Source organism: Sminthopsis crassicaudata, chromosome 3, assembly GCF_048593235.1.
Source record: "Sminthopsis crassicaudata isolate SCR6 chromosome 3, ASM4859323v1, whole genome shotgun sequence".
Classification (NCBI taxonomy): Eukaryota; Metazoa; Chordata; class Mammalia; order Dasyuromorphia; family Dasyuridae; genus Sminthopsis; species Sminthopsis crassicaudata.
This window is the reverse complement of record NC_133619.1, coordinates 458070557-458093469: the sequence shown is the minus strand read 5'-3', so window position 1 is coordinate 458093469 and position 22913 is coordinate 458070557. Positions and strand designations below refer to the sequence as shown.

General features: G+C 32.9%; 1 protein-coding gene and 1 pseudogene across 7 annotated transcripts in view; one reads left to right on the top strand and one right to left on the bottom strand.

Annotated features, from left to right (window-relative positions):
- Positions 1-22913, bottom strand: part of CCDC148 (coiled-coil domain containing 148) — a 333489-nt gene that overhangs the window by 225750 nt on the left and 84826 nt on the right. For 3 of the 7 annotated variants that reach the window (XM_074303395.1, XM_074303396.1, XM_074303393.1), the window contains 2 exons: positions 3810-3868; positions 2129-2250 (listed from right to left, as the gene is read on the bottom strand). The exons of 1 other annotated variant lie outside the window; for it this stretch is intronic. In XM_074303395.1, coding sequence (XP_074159496.1) covers positions 2129-2250; positions 3810-3861 — 174 coding nt within the window. In that variant the 5' untranslated portion in view covers positions 3862-3868. Of the gene's footprint in view, positions 1-2128; positions 2251-3809; positions 3869-22913 lie in introns of those variants that run through there. 3 more of the 7 variants (XM_074303398.1, XM_074303397.1, XM_074303401.1) reach the window with 2 other exon arrangements.
- LOC141562229 (pre-mRNA-splicing factor SLU7 pseudogene) lies at positions 16469-20792 on the top strand (annotated as a pseudogene).

Sequence of the window (22913 nt, the reverse complement as noted above, 5' to 3'; positions counted from 1 at the left end):
TCCATCTGAATTGTTTTAGGAAAATTCTGAAGATCACCTGACAGGATAAGATATCAGATACTGATTTCCTGTCTTGAACTAAACAGTCAAGCATTCCAACTCTCCTGCAGAGAGCACAACTCTAGTGGGCTGGTTTTACTGTGCAACTGCCAAATGTATGCTTGCCAAAAAAGATTATTTTATGGAGAACTCACACAGAGGAACAGCTCACAAGGTGGTCAGCAAAAGTGATACAAGGACACTAATAAGATCTCCCTTAAGGACTTTACAATGATTTATGACATGGGAGATATTGGCACAGTACCACCCAGCATGGCATGCCCTCATCAGAAAAGATGCTACACTCTATGAACAAAGCAGAATTGAATTAGCTCAGAAGAAAAATGCAAAGAGATTTGCAGTTAGACAGTCCACCCCAAATGTGTCTGACCTGTGGCAGAGCATTCCAAGCTTGTATTGCTCTCATTGTTATGCCCTGAATTGTCATATCTAAATTGCTATTCTCTGAATAAAATTGTTATGGCCACCCCCCCCTTTCCTTGCCGTTAAAACTGGGAGAATTGAGTCAGGAAAATCCTTGGCATACCATTGAGTCATAAAATCCCATATTTTGATCCTTGCTAGGATAATTCCCCCTCCATTTGAGTATTGCCCCTCACCTAGCTGTCTCTTGCCCTTGGCCTTCTCATCTTGACCTTTATTCTGTCAAGATTAAGTTATGATTCTTTCCTAGAAATCTTGTCCATTCACCTAATGTCCTTACCCCCCTATCTGCCTTTGTTTCCTCTATAAGATTGTATACTCAGGTTATGTATTCGGTTTGCAAATCTATTTAGCTAAAACCCTATAAAAAGTCCCTGCCTCAGTTCCTCAGGGCTGAATGATTTTTAAACATGAGTTCCATTCAGTCAACTAGCCTAAAAAAACTCTCCATATTAAAAGATTAAAAATCAATCTCTGTCGTGGCTCAATTTGTCTGGCATTACATAATCAACTCTCAGAGTAAGAAAAAGCAAAAAGAGGTTTATTACAATCTCACTACAAAGGGCATCTTCCTTCTGACAAATCTAACCCAGAAATAAAAGAATACAAGTAATAAATTCTTAAGAGAATTCGAAGCTATCATCACCTTTAAAAGTACTTAAATGCTAATTAAGAGGTAATGGGAAAGAGGAGAGGACAACACCTACAACTTTTTACCTATACCTCTATTTGCTATTTTTTTCTTAGATGGTTAATTTGTTTTTTTATTTTTTTAAATTTATTTATTTTTGGTTCTATTTGTTATTATAAAATCTCAAATCACAATTAAAGTATAGTTTAAGGCTACATTCCCATGAGAGTGTCTTCACTCTATTAATTCCACAAATAGTGATATCATTTTGGTCACTGAGTAAGTTATTTAAACATGTTGGTTTCAGTTTCCTCTTAGGTAAAATGAACTGGAGAAGGAAAAAGACTGCAGTATCTTTGAAAAAAACAACATCCATAAAACCTCAAATTGGGTCACAAGAGTCAAATACAACTAACTGACTACACATCAACAAAAAGGGCTTCACTAGCTTACTGAAATAGTGAGACTGACTGGCTGGCCTGTTTCTTTTATTTGGGGGTCCCAGAAGTTTATATAGGTGTAAAACTCATTTGAACTAAGCAGAGCAGTCGCATAAACAATTCTCAACAGCACATTCTTAAAAAAAATAATATTTGTTCATCTGTTGTATGGATAAGGTCCTTAATAAATATATCTTGCATTCAATTGTATAGGTATCCATTTCATACTTAGCTTTTCTAAGGAAAGTTTACAATCATGGAATCCTTTTTAAGGAGGCTAATTCATAATGTGAACTATTGTCCATTTGTGGCTAGCTACAAGTTGGTCAGCAACTTATTTGTCCTTGAAATTTTATTCAGATTTAAACTTTCAAAGTCATTAAAATATCAGCCTTGTATAATTGAAATTAAGTTCGGTGTATGTTCAGGGAAAAAAAGTCACAATTATTTGTAGTTTTAAAAATAGTAAACAGTTTCTTTGGATTTTCATGACAAAAATAGATATTTCTATGTGGAGAAGTTTAAATACTAGGATTATTACATTAAATTGTTCCAAGAAAAAAAAGTGCCTTACCTTTAACTGTATAGCATCAGACATTAGTTTTTTTGCTTCAGTAATTGCATATAATTGCTGATAGTCTACTGGTTTGTATTTGGAACAACTTAATCCATTTTTCAGGCGAATTTTAAGGCTGTCTATTTTTCACCCAAAACATAAAAGTCATTTTTAATTGTTAGGAAATAATATTACATTATTGGAAAATAATTTAAATCTATTCTTGTATGTTGACTACAAGTCATATTTTTTAAAAAGAAATGCTTGCTGGGAAACTACTCCATAATATCCTACACAATCTAATTAAATATTTAAAACTAATATTTGAGGAAATACAATATTACCATTACTTTTCTTGCATGAAATTACTTATAATCAACACCAAAAGTGCAATTATAGAATCCTTCAATTTGAATCAGGTTTTTAATTCATTTTTGTTAATATCCTTTGTTTTTATTATCCAATTTAACAACATATCTCTTCCAAAAAAAAAAAAAAAGTAAAAATCCATATCTCTTCCTTCTCTCTTAAGTTAGGTTTTAGATAATGTTGACAAGTTATAGTCACAAGATAAAAAGTACATTCATAGTTAATCCATACTTTTCTGTTGTGAAGCTTGTCAGGACATAAGTATAAATAATTTTTAAAGATTAAATAAATAAGTATTTTAATTTACAAAATCACAAGAATATTTTCCCCAATTTGATAATGTTATTTATGTCTTTTTAAATAACAAAATCATTTTTCATCATATTCCACTCCTATTCAATCCTCTCTCATGACAAAGAAAATTTAGAGCAAAACATAACAAATGAAATAAAACATTTAAAATATTCCACATCTGTATATTTCCTCTTTTCATGTATGAGAAAAAAGAGACAGATTTCCTCCTTTTTTTCCTTTTGCAATGAGATGTCACCTGACGAATGCTTTGTAAAAAGAAAAGCCCCAGAGATTTCAACTGAACTTAACATAAATTGTCCAATCTGAAAATTAATCTCATGGTGATTTTTTAAAAACTTTGTAATATCATGGATCAATAATTACAAACATTAATAATGCTAATAAAATAAAAATAAGCTAACTGCTAGATATTTCTATAATCAGATACAAATGATTTCTTAACTCTTTTGCATCATTGACCTCTTTTGCAATCCAACAAAACAAATAGATCCCTTCATTTTTTAATGTTTTTATTTGCATTAAATAAAAGGCGTAGGATTATAAAAGAAATCAATTATATTGAAATAGTTATCCAAATATATTTCTAAAATAATAAGGTCAGGAACCTTAGGCATTAAGAACACTTGTCAAAAAGTATGATTAGTTAAATAATGTAGAAAAATGTTGTAAGGCTTTAATAATCTTAATAATAATATCAGTACTCAAAACTTTCCTTCATTTTATATGGATGTCAACAGCTAACATAGTGCTTAGGATATAACAGGCATTTAATAAATGCTTGGTATTTGACTGATTTTGTACTATTTAAATAAATGAAGGGGGGAATAAAAGGAGTGATTACATAAGTATAAGATGACCTAGAGACTAAAGGACAAGTATGAGCATTTTTACAAATATTAAATGGCATATGCTCTCCAAGAAAAATTATATATTTTATTATTAATGTTTTATTCTCATATACTATCAATACTGTATAAACTTCCATAGAATTATTAAATTGTACTATATGGCATACCAATATCATTAGTTCTCCGAGTTATAATGAACGGGAGGTCTCCTCTATTCATGTTTCATCTGGGGAGAAAAAAAAAATTGACAGCTGAAAATGTGCAATGTTATCTTAAAACTTACCAAAATGTTTTGATTTTTTTGAACATTATCTACTAGAATTTTGAAAAGTAAAATGATTTGGACTAGCAGCTCTGACTTTTGATAGATCATTATTTAAATTAGCTATTCTTCCTTCCTAAAACTCCCTTCAGTTTTGTCTCTGTGCCCTTCATACTCCTGGTCTCTCCTCTCCTCTTTGCTCATAAATGACTTCCTCTGTTTTACTGTTGCCATGATTGAGAAATATTTTGTTGCCAAGTCCTGTATGTATTGCCTTGAGCTTTTTGAAGGAAAGGCATCATGCAAATTGAAAATTAAAGACACTGATTAAGTAAAGCTCTACTTTTTCATATTTGAGCACTTTATTACATAAATGTCTTCTGAATGAGGCACACTTCACCTCCAGAGCAAATACACCTGGTTCCTGGGCTCTTTAAAAAAAATAGCACTGATTTCTTTATAAATTTGCATTCATTCTCCTTGTTGGACTACTATAGAAAACTCTTAAACATTTAGAATCATAAACCCATAAACTGTTAGTGCTGAAAGAGATCTTGGAGATCATTTAGTTCAAATTTTTGTTTTGTTAGGGAACTGAGACTCAGAGATGTGAAGGGACCACATCCCTGTGGTCACATAGCTAGCTAGTTGTGGGGGGGGAAGAATGGTGGGGAGGTGGACATGATGTTAGGAGTCTGCCTGCATAGCTATTCTTGACAATATCATAATTCTCTAGTGACAGTTCCCTTCCAGCTATCTGGGACAAGAGCCATAACTCAGCTCCAGACAGAAAGATCGTGGGCTGCAACAAGTCATGATGACTGGATTGAGGAGGCGGCTATTTGTTGATAGGGCTGGTCTCCCTTGATTCAAAACTGACTTGTCCCATTAATACAGGCCTGTAGAACTTGGAAGCACAGATACTAGTAGACTGCCTCCAAGTCCCCAGGGAGAAGGACTTAGAATAGATATGGATTCTAGTATTTGACCTGCCTAAAAAGGAAAGCATAGGCAGGGCTCAAACACAGAAATTTCTAGGAGGTTTGCTCAAGATGGCTTACTTCTTTTCTCATCTTCTGGTAGTCAAAATGGTAATTAGCTTGTTTTTTTGTTTTTTGTTTTTAATTTCTTTATTGTTATTATATCAGAGGTCCTGCTGAAAGCAGACAGGTATGTATTGGCAACCCACTTATTTTCCTTAAGAAATAATTCTGTATCTATCTGGCTGGGGATTGTTGTTAAAGGTTGTTTTTTTACTGTATAGTTTTTTTTTGTTTTGTAAATCTTATATGTTTGTAGTGAATTAAATACTCACCTCTCTTAAATTCATATATTTGATGCTCAATAAAAGTCTCAAGTTTGTTTAAAATAGTTTCAAAATCTGAGACCTATTGTTTATTGCCAAAGAAGATATATGCATGATTCTTAGATTCAGGATCCCCATTCTTAGCTTTATGCTGACTACCTCACCAACCTCTACCTCTGTAAGAGGTCAAGCAATGCCCAACTCCATTGTGACACTTAAACCCACTAACCTCTTTCCGAGATTCATCTTTTCTGCCACTGCTCCTCAAAGTACTAAATTCTTGCCATTTTCATTGGTACTTTATCTACCAGGTCTTAGATATCTCCTGGCCTTTCTATTTTCCATGAAACTGAACTGTCCTACATTTTTTTTTCTCCTCATAATAGAATATGAGTTCCTTGAGAGCGAAAAGTGTCACTTTCATATCTTAAGTGCTTAATAAATGCTTTAATCTCTCTTTCATTACATTCTCTTAAAAGATTTTTTGTGAAGAAAAATGAAAAAAACTTTATCCCCCAAAGTCCATGTGTTCCAATGTCCATAGCAAATATCTGGAAGGAAAGTAGGTCATTTCTTTAACAACTAAAAGAACCCTGGCTTCCTGATGCCTGGTCCCATTCTTTTCTTATTATTATTATTATTATTACTCTATCTGGTGGTATGCATAATAACAGGAATTTTCAAAGAAAGAAGGAAGTAATAGTTGTTATGACTGACTGGTTCTTCAGTTCCTCTCTATTCATGAGTCAAGGTAGGGTATCAGATGATTCTTTTTCAGATAAAAATCTGTGAACCTAATGTGGGCACTGCTTCTTTGTCAGCAGATCTCTCTGTCTATTAGAATTAGCCAGGCAGAATCACATGTAAGACAAAAGTTGAACCAGACTAGTCTGGAACTAATTCTTACAAATAGCTACTACCCTCAAATACTGGACATAATCAGCATTGCCTCATGAATAACTCAAAATAATCTAATTTACTTTTTTAAAAATTCCTTTGTTTTTGTATCATATTCATTTCCTCTCCCCACCCATCCAACATGATTTACCTTGTAACAAAGATTTGAAAGAAAAATATCAGAAAATCAATCCCAACAGACTTAGGAGCCAAGACAATACCAGTTTTAAATCTAACCTCAGACTCTTACTAAGTGCAAATCACTTAATATATCTGTGTCTCATTTCTACATTTGTAAAATGGGAATAATAATAGCACTTATCTCATAGGGTAGTTGTGAGAATCAAATGAGTTAACAGAGATAAAGTGCTTTGTAAACTTTAAAATGTTATGCAAATGCCAGCTATTATTATTGTTATTATTACTATTATTATTATTATTACTTCTAATATTCCACATCCATAATTCCTAATCTGTTTATTGAAAGGAGGGAGGCACATTTTCTCATCTCTTCTCTGGAGCCAGATTTGGTCAATATAATTATATAGCAATCAGCTTTGTTTAATCATTATTTCCATTGATATTGTTGTAATGATGTTTTTTTGTTTGTTTGTTTTCCTGGATCTGTTTACTTCAGTCTGAATCAGTTTAGCTGTCTTCCCATAGTTTTCTGAATATTTCCATATTCATCATTTCTTGGGGCACAGAATCTCCTGTATTCATGCAATAATGTGTTTTGTTATCTTCCAATCAAAATTTATTTCCAGTTCTTTACTATTACAAACATGATAAATGCAATTGTTTTTAAAAGAGGGTTAGACTAGTCAAGATCATGGAGTAGTCCATATAGTTTACAAAGATTTCAACAGGAAATTTAATAACTTTTATTATTCATTTGGCAATACAGGTTAAGTTACAACCTAATATCACTACATCAGATTGCCTCTGCAAACTCTAATAATTAGATAGAATGTGGTCAAATTAAAAATAGTGGATACCATTCTTTTAAGTAGGTTGTGCCGATAAGCCCATAACCCTGCTTCTGGAATACTTATTACTATTAAATGTAATTAGAGAAATTGCCACTATACTATGGTCCAGGTAATTAATTGACAGAAGCATGAGCTTGCTGAGCCAGGTGTGTGGCTGATGATGATACTGTTTGTGTGGTGTCAGTGCTAGAGATACTGATGAAAATTGTCAAATTTACAAGGCAAAAGTGGAGAAAGCATTGGTCCTGAAGTCAGTTACAACTGAGTTCAAATCTGACCTCATATACTTACTAGCTATGTGACTCCAGAGAAGCCATTTAATTTCTGTTTTCCTTAACGATAAAGTAAGTATAATATAGTACCTCTAAGCTTTGGCTATATCCACTGATCTATTAATCCTATAAATTCTGTCTAATGAGAGAAGATGGAAAAAAATTGTCTAACCTACTTAATGCAACTAAACTTGCCCAATTCACCAATATAACATGTTGCTAATATGATGATATAGTTCCCACAGATTCTTACTTGAGGGAGTGACTTGGTCTTAGACCCTCAACAATGTTGAAACACCATCTTATATCCAATTAACCTTATGGATGGTAACCCACATCTTCTGTCTCCCCCTTAGCAGAATTTAGTAATAGTTTTAGGGGCTGTACCATTTATGAATTACTCCATTCATCTTTTCAGAGTATGAAGACAAAAGAAGACCTAGACTGGTAAAGTGAGATCTCTATTAGGCCATGATCCATGTCTTCTCTAAATTTTGTGTCTCCTCAGGCATTCAGCACAGTATTACACACATAGTAATCATTTAAATGTTGGTCTGGACAGCTAGCTGGTTTTGAGACTCAGTTCTACCATTTATTGGAAGTGTGATCTTGAGCACAGAATTTAACCAGAGGTCTCTTCTTTGGTAAAATGGAGATAATGAACATTGCATTTTCTACCTCAAAGGTTCCCTATAACAAATAAATAAGAATGTAACAAAACATATTATAACTTCTTCTAAAAACAAAACAAAACAAAACTGGACCTGTAATTTCATCAGTTCAGGGAACTTCTCATAAGAAATTCCTTCTTATAAATTCAGATCATCACCTGCTCTGAAACTTGGAGCTTTGGGGCTTTATAATAAAAAGTTAAATGACTTGCCCAGAATCTCATATCCAACCTATTTAAGAGGAGGGATTTCAATCTATCTCTTCCTGACTCTAAAACAAAGCTCTGGAATCACTATACCAAACTGTTTCTCTTAGTAACAGAAGATTCTTTAAAGTGCTAAGCAATATTATAATTGTTTTCTCTCAAAACTCAAAACTCTTGCTAGGTTATAATTTTAGTCCACCAGTAACTGGATTAACTGCAGGCTTGTGATCTCCCCTGGTAAAAGTCTATATGCAGACCTACTTTGCTCTGAATCATCTACTGAGATACTATTTCATCTTTCTTAATTCATAGAAACAAATACTGGGCTGATGGAACTGGGAGAGCAGGAAGACATTGGCTATTCCCCTTCAATGACCCTGGGAAGCCACCTTGGGTTTTGTGATGATAATAATAATAATACAGTTATCCCTTCTACATCACAACTTGCCCCATCATGGTTTGATACTCTGTGGGTCAAAATAAGAAATTAAATAGGAATTTTGGGAGAGTTATGCAGAAGCTGTAGATGATATGCAAAGCCCAAAAGACAAGATAAAGCCTGTGACTAAATACTTAATCCAAATTTTACAATAAGGTTCTATAAACATCCCCATTAAAAAAAAAAAAAAAAAAAAAAAGACAAAATTCAAACTTCTTGTCTATTAAGAAGGGGAGACCAAAAATATTTATGGGAATTTTCTAGATCATGGGGGTGTGGCACCATAACTTTCCCAACCCTGGACTTCCCCCTACCTCCCAGGATGTGGAAGGGAGAAATGTAATAATAGTAGTAACAATAACAGCCAGCATTTATATAGTGCTCTAAGACTTGTAAAGTGCTTTATATAAGTTACCTAACAAAAACCCAAATAGGATTAAATGACTTTCAAAATTTTCATAGTAGCTAGGTGGCTCAATGGATAAAGTATAGGCCTGAGATTAGGAAGAAATGAGTTAAAATTGGGCTTCCGACACTTATTAACTGTGTGATCCTGGAAAGTCACTTAACTTCTTTTGCCTTAGTTTTTTCATCTGTAAAATAGAGATAATAGTAGCTCTTACTTCTTAGGGTTATTGTAAGGAACAAAAGAGGCAATGTGTTCAGCACAGTGCCTAATATATTAAGTGCTCCGTAAATGCTAGATACCATTATTATCATCATTATTAATTAAGGGTGGAGCCTAAAGCAGAATTCAGGTTTCTTTATGTCCGCCCCCTAGTCTACTGCTTCATCATACTTTTATATTCATCACTGAAAAATTTGGTAACATCACTTTGTCTTCTGGTTCAAGTAATTTGGTTCCTAAATCTAAATATACACTACATGAATAGAAATTTTAAAATATTAAATATTTTAGGTCTCTTTTAGAAGCTATTCTATGTTCTTACTCTAAAACATTTCAAAATCATTTATGAATTTTATTATGTTGGGCATTTTAAATCAATTCAATTATTTTTAAAGATTCACATTTTTACATATACATTATATATATATATATATATATATATATATATATATATATATATATAGTTAGATATGTTTTCTTAGTCACTTTAGTTTAAGAAAAATATTATTTAATATGTTTGATGTTTTTAAAGTGCTAAAGGGCTGGGAAAACGTTTTAATGTAAAGTTAATGATTACAGAGCTGCCATAGAGTTAAAAACATTTAAAAATATTTGATCTCACATAATCACTCTAGGGCACTTCTCTAGAGATGAGAAAAATAGCAAAAATCTATTTATATGGTTAGAAATTCTTCATATAGTTCTTAGTTTCATATTCTTCCATCCTCTCTGAAGATGAAATCAGACAATCTCTTTTACTAAAATGAAGAGCTTCTTCTCTGAATCTCTGAACTTAAAATTCACAATACATTAACTTAGAAAAACTAAGTTACTTAACTAGAAGTTTATAGTTTAAAAAACCATCACCTTAAGGAAACATAGATTATGATGACAGAATCAATGGCTCTAAAGAAAAGGTCTGAATAGATGACCTTTAAGATCTTTTCCAATTTTAAAGTTATAATTTATATCATTGAGTCCTCTTAAGGATGCTTTGATAAAGACATATTTTGAAACTTGAATAGATCTGTGATCTCACTGAAGTAGAAAGTCCTACCCATGGTACAGATCATAATCTATCCACATTTTTTCATCCTGAAATATAAGATCTTGTCTATGTCCTTTTGAAATACTCCACTGGGAGTCTAGCTTTACTACCCATACAAGAAAAAAAAATCAATAAAGAATGGTTTATCTAGACTTTTGATATGTTGGCTGCTGATCCATCAGTATATACATATGGATCAGACACTGCTGATGAACAATGAATTGAAAAGAAAAAAAGAATTCCATAAATTAGCTAGATTTGGGAATCCCACAATAATGATTTGCAAGAAGAAATATTTTCTGGATGAGCTATTAAATTAGAGCTTTTGCCATATGAAAAAAATCACATGATATTATAAATATTAATTCAATGTACTGATCTAAATTTCATCTAATTAGTGCATTTTGTCATCACAAAATTCCCTTCCAGCTATAGCTAGGAAGGATGCATTTTACTTTATACTCTAAAATTCTATGGATTTTATTTACTTAATATATTTTCCTTAGAAGTAAGAAAGGGGGAATTGAGGAACAGGTTAGCAATCAGTTAAGATAATTTAAAAAAATAATTCACATTTGGTGCTTCACTGTTCACAAAGTATTTTTCACTAATCTCTTCCTTAATTTTCAGGATTTCCAATTTTGTTTGCTTAGGAATTTTTAATATGTTTTTTTTTTCTAATTTGTTTAGGTTTTGTTTTGTTTAGTTAGTTTAGTTACATGCTCAACACATTGATCTGTTTTTTTTTCTTTATTTTAGTGATGTAAGCAATTGGAGATATGTTTTCCCCTGTGTAGCTATATAGATATATAGATATATAGATATACATAGCTTTGGCAATATCTCATAAACTTTAGTATGTTGTTGCATTGTTGACATTTTCTTTAATGAAGTTGCTGCTTCTATGATTAGTAACTTTTTTAGGATTAGATTATTTAATTTCCAATTTTTAAATCTTTCCATTATTGAATATAATTTTACTGCATTATGATATGAAAAGATTGGGTTTACTATTTCTGCTTTTCTGCATTTGGTTGTATTTATCTCATAATGGATGGTCAGTGTTTGTGTAAATACTGATGAGAAAAAGGTATATTCCTTTCTATTTCCATTCAGTTTTCTCTAGAGAGTTATGGTAGTTTGTATTTCCAGAACTTTATTCACCTTCTTAATTTAATTATTTTGTGGTTACATTTATCTAGTTATGAAAGAAGAAAGTTGAGATCCCCCACTCAAATAGTTTTATTATCTAGTTCATCCTGTAACTTTCAACTTTTTCAAAAATTTAAGACACATTACTTGGTGCATAAATGTTTAGTATTGATAGGATTTCATTGTCTGTGGTATCTTTCAACAAGATATAGTCTCCATTTTAATTTTTTTAACTAGATCTATTTTGCTTTTACTTTATCTGAGAACATTTTCTATTGCTGCTTTCTTTGTTTTAGCAAAAACTTAATAGATTCTGCTCCTGCCCCTTGTCTTTACCTGGTATGTATATTTCTATTTCAAATGTGTTTCATGTAAACAATATATTGTAGGATTCTAGGTTTTAATCCATTCTGCCCTTTGCTTCCATTATATGGGTAAGTTCATCTCATTTACATTTATAGTTTTGATAACCAATTGTGTTTTTCCCTTCATGCTATTTCCCCTTGTTTATTCTCTCCTCTTATCCTCACCCTTTCCATCCTCACAAGTATTTTACTTCTGATTACTACCTTCCTCAATTTTTTATCAGTCCTCCTTCTCCCTTCTATTATCCCTGCCCCTTTTTTTCTTCCTTATAGGGTAAGCTATGTCATTCCTACTCTAAACCAATTTTGATGAGAATAAAGTATAAGTTTGTTACCACCTAACTGTAGAGGGCTGCAGATAGTGGGAGGGACTCTGGGTAATAAGACCCTCTAGCTTAGAGGAATCCTGCTAACAAGATCTGGTTTGGCTCTTCATTTCCCTTTGTTGCCCACCTTCCTTCATTGAGAAGCCAGGGAGGGTGTGACTACCTGTGCTCTACTTGAAGCAAGGGATACTTACAGGGTGCTTATAGTTAGTACTTACTCAATGTGATTGATGAGATAATGGTTCTCTAGTTCACACATACTTAGTGTACTGTAGTGATGTAATCATATTGAGGTATTTAAGGACGAAGAGAACTAGAAATGAGACTCCATCTTAGACTATGCATAGTCTCCTTCACTCCTCCATTAAGATCAGAGTTGGTCCCGAGATCCTCCAGAGAGCTAGTACAAACAGTACATTTGGGTGCCAGAACAGGAACCTCCAGAGAACACTACACTTATCCATCTCTGCCTCCATTATAATAGATCTTTCATGCTTTTTTGGTGTGGGATAATTTACCCCATTCAATCTTCCTCCTTCCTTATTCCAGTGCAATTTTTCTCTTGTTCCTTTTATTTTGTTTTTGAGAGTATCATCTCATTTAAGTCATTCTAGATCCATATCTTCAGGCTACATATACTCCTTATAATTGCTTTTGTAGTAATAGACTTCTTAAGAATTACAAATATTATTTTGCATATAGAAATATACAGTTTCTTGAATTTCTTATGTTTTCTCTTTGTTGGGAGTTTGTTTCATTTTGTTTACCTTTTTATATTTTCATTGAATATTGAATTTGGAGGTCAAAAGTTTTAGTCAGTCCTGGTCTTTTAATTACGAATGCTTAATAGTCCTCTATTTTGTGGAATATCCATTTCCCCCTAAAAGATTATATTCAATTTTGCTAAATAACTGATTCTTGGTTGTAATTTTAAATCCTTTGCCTTCTGGTATATCATTTTCTAAGATCTCCAGTTCTTTCATATGAAAATTTCCAAATTCTATATAAACCTGATTGTAGCTTCATGATATTTAAATTGTTTCTTTTTGGCTGAGCAGCACTTGATCTGGCAGCTCTGGAAGTTGGGATAATATTCCTGGGAGTTTTACTTTAGTATCTCTCTCAGGTAGTGATCAGTGAATTCTTTCAATTTCTGTTTTGCCCTCTGGTTCTAATAGATCAGAGCAGTTTTCTTTGAGAATTTCTTGAAAGATGCTATCAAGGCTTTTTTGTTTATATCATGACTTTCAGGTAGTCCAATAATTCTTACATTATCTCTCCAGAATCTATTTTCTAGGTCAGTTGTTTTTGCAATGAGAAATTACACATTTTCATATTTTTTTTTTACTATTTAGTTTTGTTTTATTGTATCTTGCTGTCTCATAGAGTCCTTAGCTTCCACTTAATTCTAATTTTTAAGGAATTATTTTCTTCTGTGTGCTTTTGTGCTTCCTTTTCCATTTGGCCAACTTTTATTTTTTTTAGGGAGTTATTTTCCTCTGTAAAATTCTTCATATCTTTTCTCATGATATTGACTTTTTTTTCATGATTCTCTAGCATTAATCTCTTTTTCTTTCTCAATTTTTCTTCTTCTCTAATTTACTTTTTAAAGTCCCTTCTAAGTTTTTTGCACTGGGGCTAAGGGCTTAGTTGCTTGCTTTCACTGGAGGGTAGGCTTCCCTTCTAACTTGTACTGAGAGTGGGGCCTATTGGCTTCCTCTCCGTATGAGGTTTAAATTAAGGGTTGAGAAAGGAGAATACTCTGAGAAGGAGTAAGGGAAAGGGAGAATGGGGTAAGTTATCTTATATAAAAGAAGCTCAAAAGAGCTTTAGAGTTTTTACAATGGAGGGGAATAGGGGGGAGGTGAGAGCAACATGAACTTCCTTCTAATTCTCACTAGAATTGACTTAAAGAGGGCATAACATAAACAATCATATGGGTACAGAAATCTATCTTACCCTACAGGAAAATAGGAGGGGAAGAGCTGATATGAAAATAGGAGGGGAAGGGAGGAAAGATTGGGGAAGATAAAATTCAGAAGCAAAACACTTTTGAAAATGAACAAAGTGAAAGGAGAGAGAAAGTAGGATAAACAGGAGGGAAGTAGGAGAGAAATAAATACATAGCAATAGAATTTGAAAAAAAAATTACAGTAAGTTTCTCTCATTTCTCAAATGTAGAGAGAACTGAGTCAAATTTATAAAAAGAGCCTTTCCTCAACTGATAAATGAACAAAGGATAAGAACAGGAAGTTTTTAGATGAAATAATCAAACCTATCTAGTGTCATATAAAAAGTTCTCATAAGTTTCATATTTATAAAAAGTTCATATATAAATCTTAAAGAGTTATGTAAATATTGATTGTAAAATAATTAGTAAAGTTAGAATTATTGCACCACTACCAAGAGAAATCTATATAATTTCTGTTAGGATTCTTACAAGGTACTTATGTACCTTAACATTCTACCAATTAAATTGACCTATAGGATAATGTTTTATATATAATCATATTTTAAAATGTTTACTACTTTTTCATGACACAGATACACTTAATCACCCTTGAAAATAAAAATTTTACAAACAAAATTTTATTTGTCTTAGTTTGTTCATCTAGCTAAGTAAGACTGAAGCAGTTGAAAATTACAGACTAAAAGGAGACAAATGATTTAGGGGATCTAAAGAAAACATTGGCAAGTTACATAACTCAGATAAAAATCAATGAGTGATGGTTGAAGACAGATCACTAGGACACATGTATAAAGATAAGATAGAAGAAAACAAACCTTACTTTAAAAGTGAAGGCTAAGATCAAAGAAAAATAAATACTCTTATATACTTATCAAAACCAAATCTCAGAAATTAATAGACATTTGAATTGTTTCTATTGCTATAATACAGACAAGATATCTACATAGTAAAAGAAAAATATAGGAAAGGTTAAAAAAAACCTGATTAGCTACTCATGAACTACTTGAAAAAGTCTTCTTGATTAATCATTAATAAAAATTAAATAAAAATGAAAATTATAATAGTTATATGTAATCGTTTAGGAGAAAACAATTACATGTGTAATTAACATTGCCTTAATTTTGAAACTCTTGGATTCCCCTTCTAATTTGTACTTTCAATTCTTTCTTATGATGTCACAAGCTGCTATTTGAATTAGTAGATCTTTTCTCCCAGTTGCCACCAACATCCTTTGCTGACTCGTATTTATTTTCTTATCATTAAATTCATGGATTATAGTTTTCTCTTTATAAAATGTCATCTCTGGAAAGATTTTTCTGAAGCAACTGATGGAATCAGCAAGTGTACTGAAAATGATGGCATAGACATATCCATGATTCATTTCAAGAAAGGATAAAAATGAGCAGTGACATGAGGACTAGATGTGAAGATTAAAGAGTAGTACAAGTAAATAAGAAGATAATTGTATATATACAAATAGTATCTTTGCAAGAAATTGTGACAATATATCAAGGTCAAATTTCATCATAAGAGATTTCTGGTTAGTAACATTTGGTGACAGATGGCTTATATCAAAGGTGACAGCAAGCTAAGTAACTGTTTATACAGTTTACTCAATTATTTATATCAATAGAAGGGACCATAGCCATAGAGAACAAAACCCATTTATTATTCTTCTAACTGGATTTAAACTATCAGTCTGGATAATAGGTGGCAGCTCATCCTGACTAACGAAGTCAGAATTATGATTCTTTTGGTAGAATTTAACACTCAAAATTATCCTCCCTGAAAGCTGCTGAAAATCCAGAATTCCTGAACTGAGATTGGACGTGTAGCCTTACTATGTAAAGAACAATAGTTTTGGCATCAGGTATATAGATAGTGTATTTCCAAAGTAATATGGGAATTTATAATGTAATCTCAAGAATTATCATGAGACTCTAATATAAAAGAAATATTAACTAAGAATTAACTCCTCCATATCATGACCTTTTAGTAAATAACATATACTATGTTGTCTTAAATATGCTTAGAGGGTCAAAAAGATCAAGTATAGCATAAAACAAAAAAGAAATCCAATATGAGTCCAAGTTGAAGAATGATTCCTGAAGGTTGAGATCCTCCCCATGACCCTGTTTGCAGATGATATTGGGCTGAAATATTGCATTGGCACAAGCCCTAAAACAGCTTCCTAGAAGAGACCTATAATAACTCAAAAAGTCTGACAACCAATTACACAGGAAAGATCAAAAGAGAATGTCTGTTGCTCAAATTATGATATGTAATTGCAGGAATGACATATAGAGTATGTCTGGGTGTATGGAATGCTAAGGAAGGGTTAGTGTTTTTAGTATGAGGGCTTGCTGAGCCCTTTTCAGAGCTGCTCATCTACCTTTGATGTCTACCTGTCACCCAACTCTCACTTGTGGCTCCAAGATATTGTAGCATTTGTGGCAGTTACACCCTGAAAAAAACCATCTTAGCAGACAAGATAAATCAAGTTAAGAGTAAATCAACAATCCTCAAACCCATCAGTGACTTAGGGGGATGTCTGCCCTTATCAAGTACATCTGGAACAGACAGTGCAAATGAACAAGTTGGGTCCAGACAAAAAGAGAAGAGTGAGCTACATTGTTCACAGGAAATTTCAAAGTTTCTTTAATGATGTCTAGCTTTTCCCTGAAACAAAGGTCAATCTTTTTAATACCAACATTTGGCTGATGCTGGATGGCTTTGAGACACAAAGCATAAGAGTTCTCAAAGAATTGAAATATTGAAAATTTGAATTCAATCTGAATTTTTAAAAATAACACTTACTAGAGATGGCTTAAGCAAGTTGCAAAAATATAACCAATGAGGAATTTCAAAAGAAGAAAATAAAATAAAAGGGCTTCATCAGGAACATGCATGATAGAATGAGAAAAGACACCGGCTACATCATGAAAATGAGAAAGGAAAGAAAGATCCCCTGTTCATGAGGTAGTCCCTCCTTACTGAATTCACATAAGGACATGAGCAAGAGTTACATGAGTTGAGAAGGTAATGACAAGCTGTCAATGAAACTAACTTCCTGTAAAGTTCCTGAATTGTGAGGGTCTGGTTGTCTGCTCAATTATAATCCTTCTCTGGGAGAAGATCTGTAAATTTTTTTCCTCTGTGCACAGTTTCTTGGGAGCTCTGAATCTCCTCCAGCTCTTGTCCTTCCCCAAATCAGACTGGTCTCCTTTCGGCCTGCCTGGCATCAAAACTCTATCCCAGAGTAGATCCTCTCAGACCCAATGCTGCCCTTTTTTTATCCTCCCAGAGAATAGGCATGTGAGAACTCAATGGGGCATGGGGAAATACTTCCATCAATGAACTTGCTCCTCTTAGAATTCCTAAGGTGTAAACTCCCTTTAAAGGGCCGAACCAAAGGTCTGAGCCAGAGAACTGTCAAGTCAACCTGAGTTCTCACCTTGTCACTGTCCAGACAACCTGAGTTCTTGCCTTGTAATCCTAACAACTTCCAAATCAATGAAATCAGAGAATCAAGACAGTGTCTGAGGGTCTGAGATTATATAAGCAATATGTTTATATATTGCCTTATCATTTCCTCCTCAAATATACTATAAATTCTTTGTGAATAGTGGTTGCAAAATTTATTTCTTTCTCTAAGTATTAAATAATAGTCCTATGTACAGAATAGTTATTTGCCAATCAGGACTGACTTGTTAAAGCAGCAGCATAATTTCACAAGTATGAGTATGGAAATGAGGAGAAATAATAACAGCCTCCTTAATTTTGGTGATGGGTAGGATGGGATTTATAAGTTGATTGTATATATACATATATGCATGTGTGCATATATATCTATATACACATATATAAATAAGTACACATACATAAATACATACACACACATATACTCACACACACACATACACATACTAGTGAGCCAATGAATGAGCCACTTCTTTTTCTCTCTGGGTCATTAAAACAAAAGTCTCTTTCTCCTACAAAATATTGTGGTCTAAATACCATAAATTAGTAACTTATATAGAAAATGTAATTATTCTGGTCAATCAAAAGTTATAATCTCCCTTATAAATTAATAAATTAGTACTGTAATTTATCAACTAGTTTCTTGTGAATTTAAGTCATCCAAGTAAATTTTCCAGAACCTATCACTTTTAATTAAATGAAGTGATAAAATAAAGTTTCTGAATTTCAGAAGCTATGGATCAGACCCAACAATTCTGATACCTAGTCTAAAATGTCTTTGTCACTCAGTATCCTTTTTATTACAACTCTAGAGGGATATTTTTTGGTACAGTATATTTTATGGGATATTCTTTCACAAATTCACAAAGTGAACTGATCATGATAAATGGTCTCAAACATGTTGCTACTTCTCTTGATTACAACTTATAATATTTTCAAATAAAAATCAAAAGTTTGATGCTATTAGCAAAAATAAAAAGTTGAATGATGATGAAAATAATTTTAAATCTTTTATTAACAATAACAGAGACAGACTGGTGCAAGATGAAATTTGACGCCCAAAGACACTTTTGATACATTACTGGTTGAAGGAATTACAAAAACACCTTGGATACAAGCAGGAGATACTATTGCATATATTTTATAAATTATATTTTTATAATATATATTTTGCATTTAACAAAATTTCCATTTTAAAATTCTAATAAGGCTTCATTTGACATTTCATCACAATTTAAACAAAAATAGATAGATACGTGAAATCTGAAGACTTGGAACAAGTAACAGCAAAGTTAAATCTCTCACTATCTCTTCAAGATAAGTCAGGCCAGATCATAAAAAGCATTTTGGTATAGAGGGCAGGAACTCTGGATAAGTATATTTAAAACAAGATTTAAAACTCAGTGGAATTGATGAGATGATGGTTCTCTAGTTCACACATACTCAATATACTGTAATGATGTAATTGTAATAGGATAGTTAAACTGGGAACAAGTCAGACTCAGATGGAGACTGTCTGAGATTGGCAGATTATCAGAACTATCTGCCTGCTAGAGGAGACTGGGTCAGACTTATGACAGACACATACTGTGAAGGAGACAATAAAGATTTTGGACTCTATTCTTGTCCATCCTCATGGTGACTATCCTGCTGAGACCAAAGCCCTTCCAGAGGACCTCCAGAAAGCTAGCCTGAACATTACATTTTGGGGTCAGATTGCAGGATGATTCTCTCTGGTCTTCCCCTCAACAGAAGCAGTGATATGGCCCAGTAACTGGGAGCCACATAGGCTGCTGTTACAGAAGCAATAAACCCCAGGCCCTTCCACACCCCAAGGGAACTAGTGACATGGGTTTGGAAGAGTCAAAGAGAATGACCAAGACTGGAGTTAGAAGAACAAAGAAAGCTGGGTAATATCTCAGCTGAAGTAGATGAAGGAAAAGATATCTCTACATCTCTATATATCATCAAAAAGATCCACACTAAACAATTTGAGAAATAAAAAGAGGATAGTTCAAACAAAGAATGGCATAAGAAAGGCAAAAAGGAGTCTATTAAGACTAAAAAATACTGTAAAGGAGCACCAGATGAAAATATCCAACCTGAGTTTGTGTTTGACTAGGATGGTAAAAGAAATAGGGGGAAGGACTACTACTCAGAAGAACATGAAGATTTTGACTAAACATACACTAAAAGTTCAGAAGACAACAGGAAGAATTAATGGAACAAATGAATTCACCAAAACATATGGGGAGAACCAAATTCTCAAAGAGAAAGAGACCATAGTACTATTTGAGAAGACATTTTTAAATAATTGAGAAATTTAGATCCCAATTCTGCCTATTAGGATCCGAAAACAAGAGTAATCAGAAATAACTTTTATGCCAATGCAGAAAGAATCCTGATTAAGTACAGGAGACAATTATGATACACTGGAGATACAATTTCAATTGCATGAATAATTGTCTGCCTGGCAGATAGTGTCTGCCTGGCAGGCTTATGTCTAAAGTACATTTTCAAACCGATACAACAAAACTGGAGTTTTTAAGTCAAGAAGGAAGATTTCAAAAAACAACAGAAAAAAGCATCCTAGAGATATATGAAGGTCAAAAATACCTGGATGCACTCCTTTCCTCTCCCTCCAGTTACTATCAGTTCAAATAGAAGATTATGTGAAATATTCAAAACATGAACAAGTATGAGGTATGAGGAGGATGTCAAGACCAACAATTTTATACATATTTGGGGTTCCTAACACAAAGAAGATAGATGGAAATACAAGTGCTATCACTTCTTTATCCAGCTCTCCTACTGTACTGAAAAAGCTGGGAAGGAAATTGCCAATTGTGGATGAGTATGTTCCTGATAATGTTAAAAAAGAATAGCAAATGAGCAGACCAAAAACTCTAATTCAGCTTCACTAAGAGAAATCAAGAGAAAAAGAAGAAACATAGAAGGAGTTTAGATAGTGATGGTGAAGAAAAATGAAACATAGATAACTGAAAAAGTCCTTAAATACTGAACTCCCCCATGACAAGGATATCATGTAGCAAAATGAGAGAAAAAGGCCCTAAAATAGCATACACGAAGCCTACGGGCTGCAGAAGAGGAAATGGAGGCACTATAAGATGAAATAACAGAGGCCATGTGATCCTATGACTTCTCTTCTTGGACAGCAATAAGATGACTTGGAAGGAGATACTTTCAATAAATTTCTGGAACTCTGTTTAAAAAAAAAAATTAGTAACAATGAGACTGCTACATAAAGGTTAACAGGATGTAAACAGTAGTTCCTACATTTGGAAGAGAAAAACTTGTGACTGTGAAGGGTGATTCATGGTTACATGAAATAGTGTAATGCAGTTCAAAGGGCATCAAATTTTGAGTCAGTTAATATGGATTAAAATTCCAGCTCTTCCACTTGGCTGCTTGGATAAATCTTAATCCTAGGATAAATGAGGATGTTGGATTAAATGACCTTTCAAGATCTTTCCAGTTCTAAATATGTGATCCTAAGTTTTTAAAAAAATTTGTTTCTATTGCTTTGTCTTTAAAGAAAAAATTCACTTTTTTAAAATTATGGGATAGAAACATGAAATATAACTGAATAAAGTTATGACATAAGTATATGCTGGTATTAACTATTATTGCTAGCTAAAGAGGAAGAGACAGAATGGAGAGTAAGAGCAAATAAAAAAAGGAAGGGGAAAAAAGGGGTGGAAGAAATGGAAAAGCAAGAAAAGACAAAGATAAGCACAGACATATTAAGACAAAGGTGGGAAAACAGGCAGAGCACAACATACATCATCGTATAGTGAAATATAGTGAGAGAAAGAAGAGGAGATTGAGTACGTTTAGGTTCTTAATATCAATTATAGTAAAACCCTGAACCACAACCTTTTGCTATTGACCTATGAATAATTAATTTCATGTTATACCCATGATTAGCCATTGTTAAGACTTTCAAGCACACTGATAGAAAACTTGTACTCTGTGGTAAACTTAGGAAAGAAAATATACATATCACATAGGCTAGATTGGCACTGATGGATTACAATTTGCAATAGTGGAGCCCCATCAATGAGATCACAAATTAATTGGAGTATTTGATGCCAACTACACTAGGACTCCTGATAGCCACTACAACCCATCCACTAGGTTGTGGCAAGACAATTTCACAGGGAACTTAATTTGAAGGAAGAAAATGAACATGCTAAGGAAGGGTAATATCTAGGTGGTCTATTCCTTGTCTTAGCTTTCTTCAAAAGAACTAAATTATGTTGAAAATTCCTTCAAATTAAAAAACTTGGGCTTCTATTCTACCAGGTGGAATGATGAAAAACTTAGCAGAACAAGAAGTGGACTAAGATTAGGGAGGTGACTGAAGTGGCCAAAGGTGAAAAAAAAATAAAAACTCTTAACTATTGACAATTTTAGGCATTCCATTCTGAACAACCAACTAGTTGCCAGGAACTAGGCCTAACTACTATGCTGAAATCTTATTTAATGAAAACTACTGTGAAACAAACTGTAGTGTTTCATGAATCTGTGGGATCAAATGCAGAGGGAAAGGAACAATCTGAAAAACAGAAAAAACTTAGATCTCTAAACCAAGTCTATCAAAATTTTTGCCGGTCTGCAAAACTTTTATTATCAAAGATCCTTATACTTATAAAAATGATAAAATTTTAAACTCCTATGAAAAGAACATGAGTTGGAGGCAGAGAATCTGGATTTGACTCTGATTAAGGTGCTTACTAGCTGGGAAGGCTTGGGCAAATTACATTGTTTCCTTTTCTGTAAATTATCAAGGTAAGACAAAACTACTTCTGATTCCTTCTAATTCTAAATACTTTGATTAGACTTTTATTTCTCATCTTTCTTTCTTTGTCCTGCTCCTACTTTAGTATAGACAATTTAGATATTTTTGTATAGTGTGAACTGGGAAATTCACTTCCAGAATTGAGAAATTTGTGCTAATACTATTCAAGCAATAAGCTAATTACATTCTGGATTAAATACGGTTTTGTTAGTTGGCTCAGGAATTTAACCAAGATTTAATATATTTTTTTTCAATGAGAAAACATTTTTAAGTTGCAAAAACTTGATTTTCAAAATGCAAACTTTTGGAAAATATAAATAAGTTGGGATAGGTGACATTTTCTGATTCTCTCACTTCATCTTCAATGATCCCTCCAAATTTATTTTTTAAAGTGATGGACCATGCCACATAAATAGCAAATTATGATTGCTAAGAA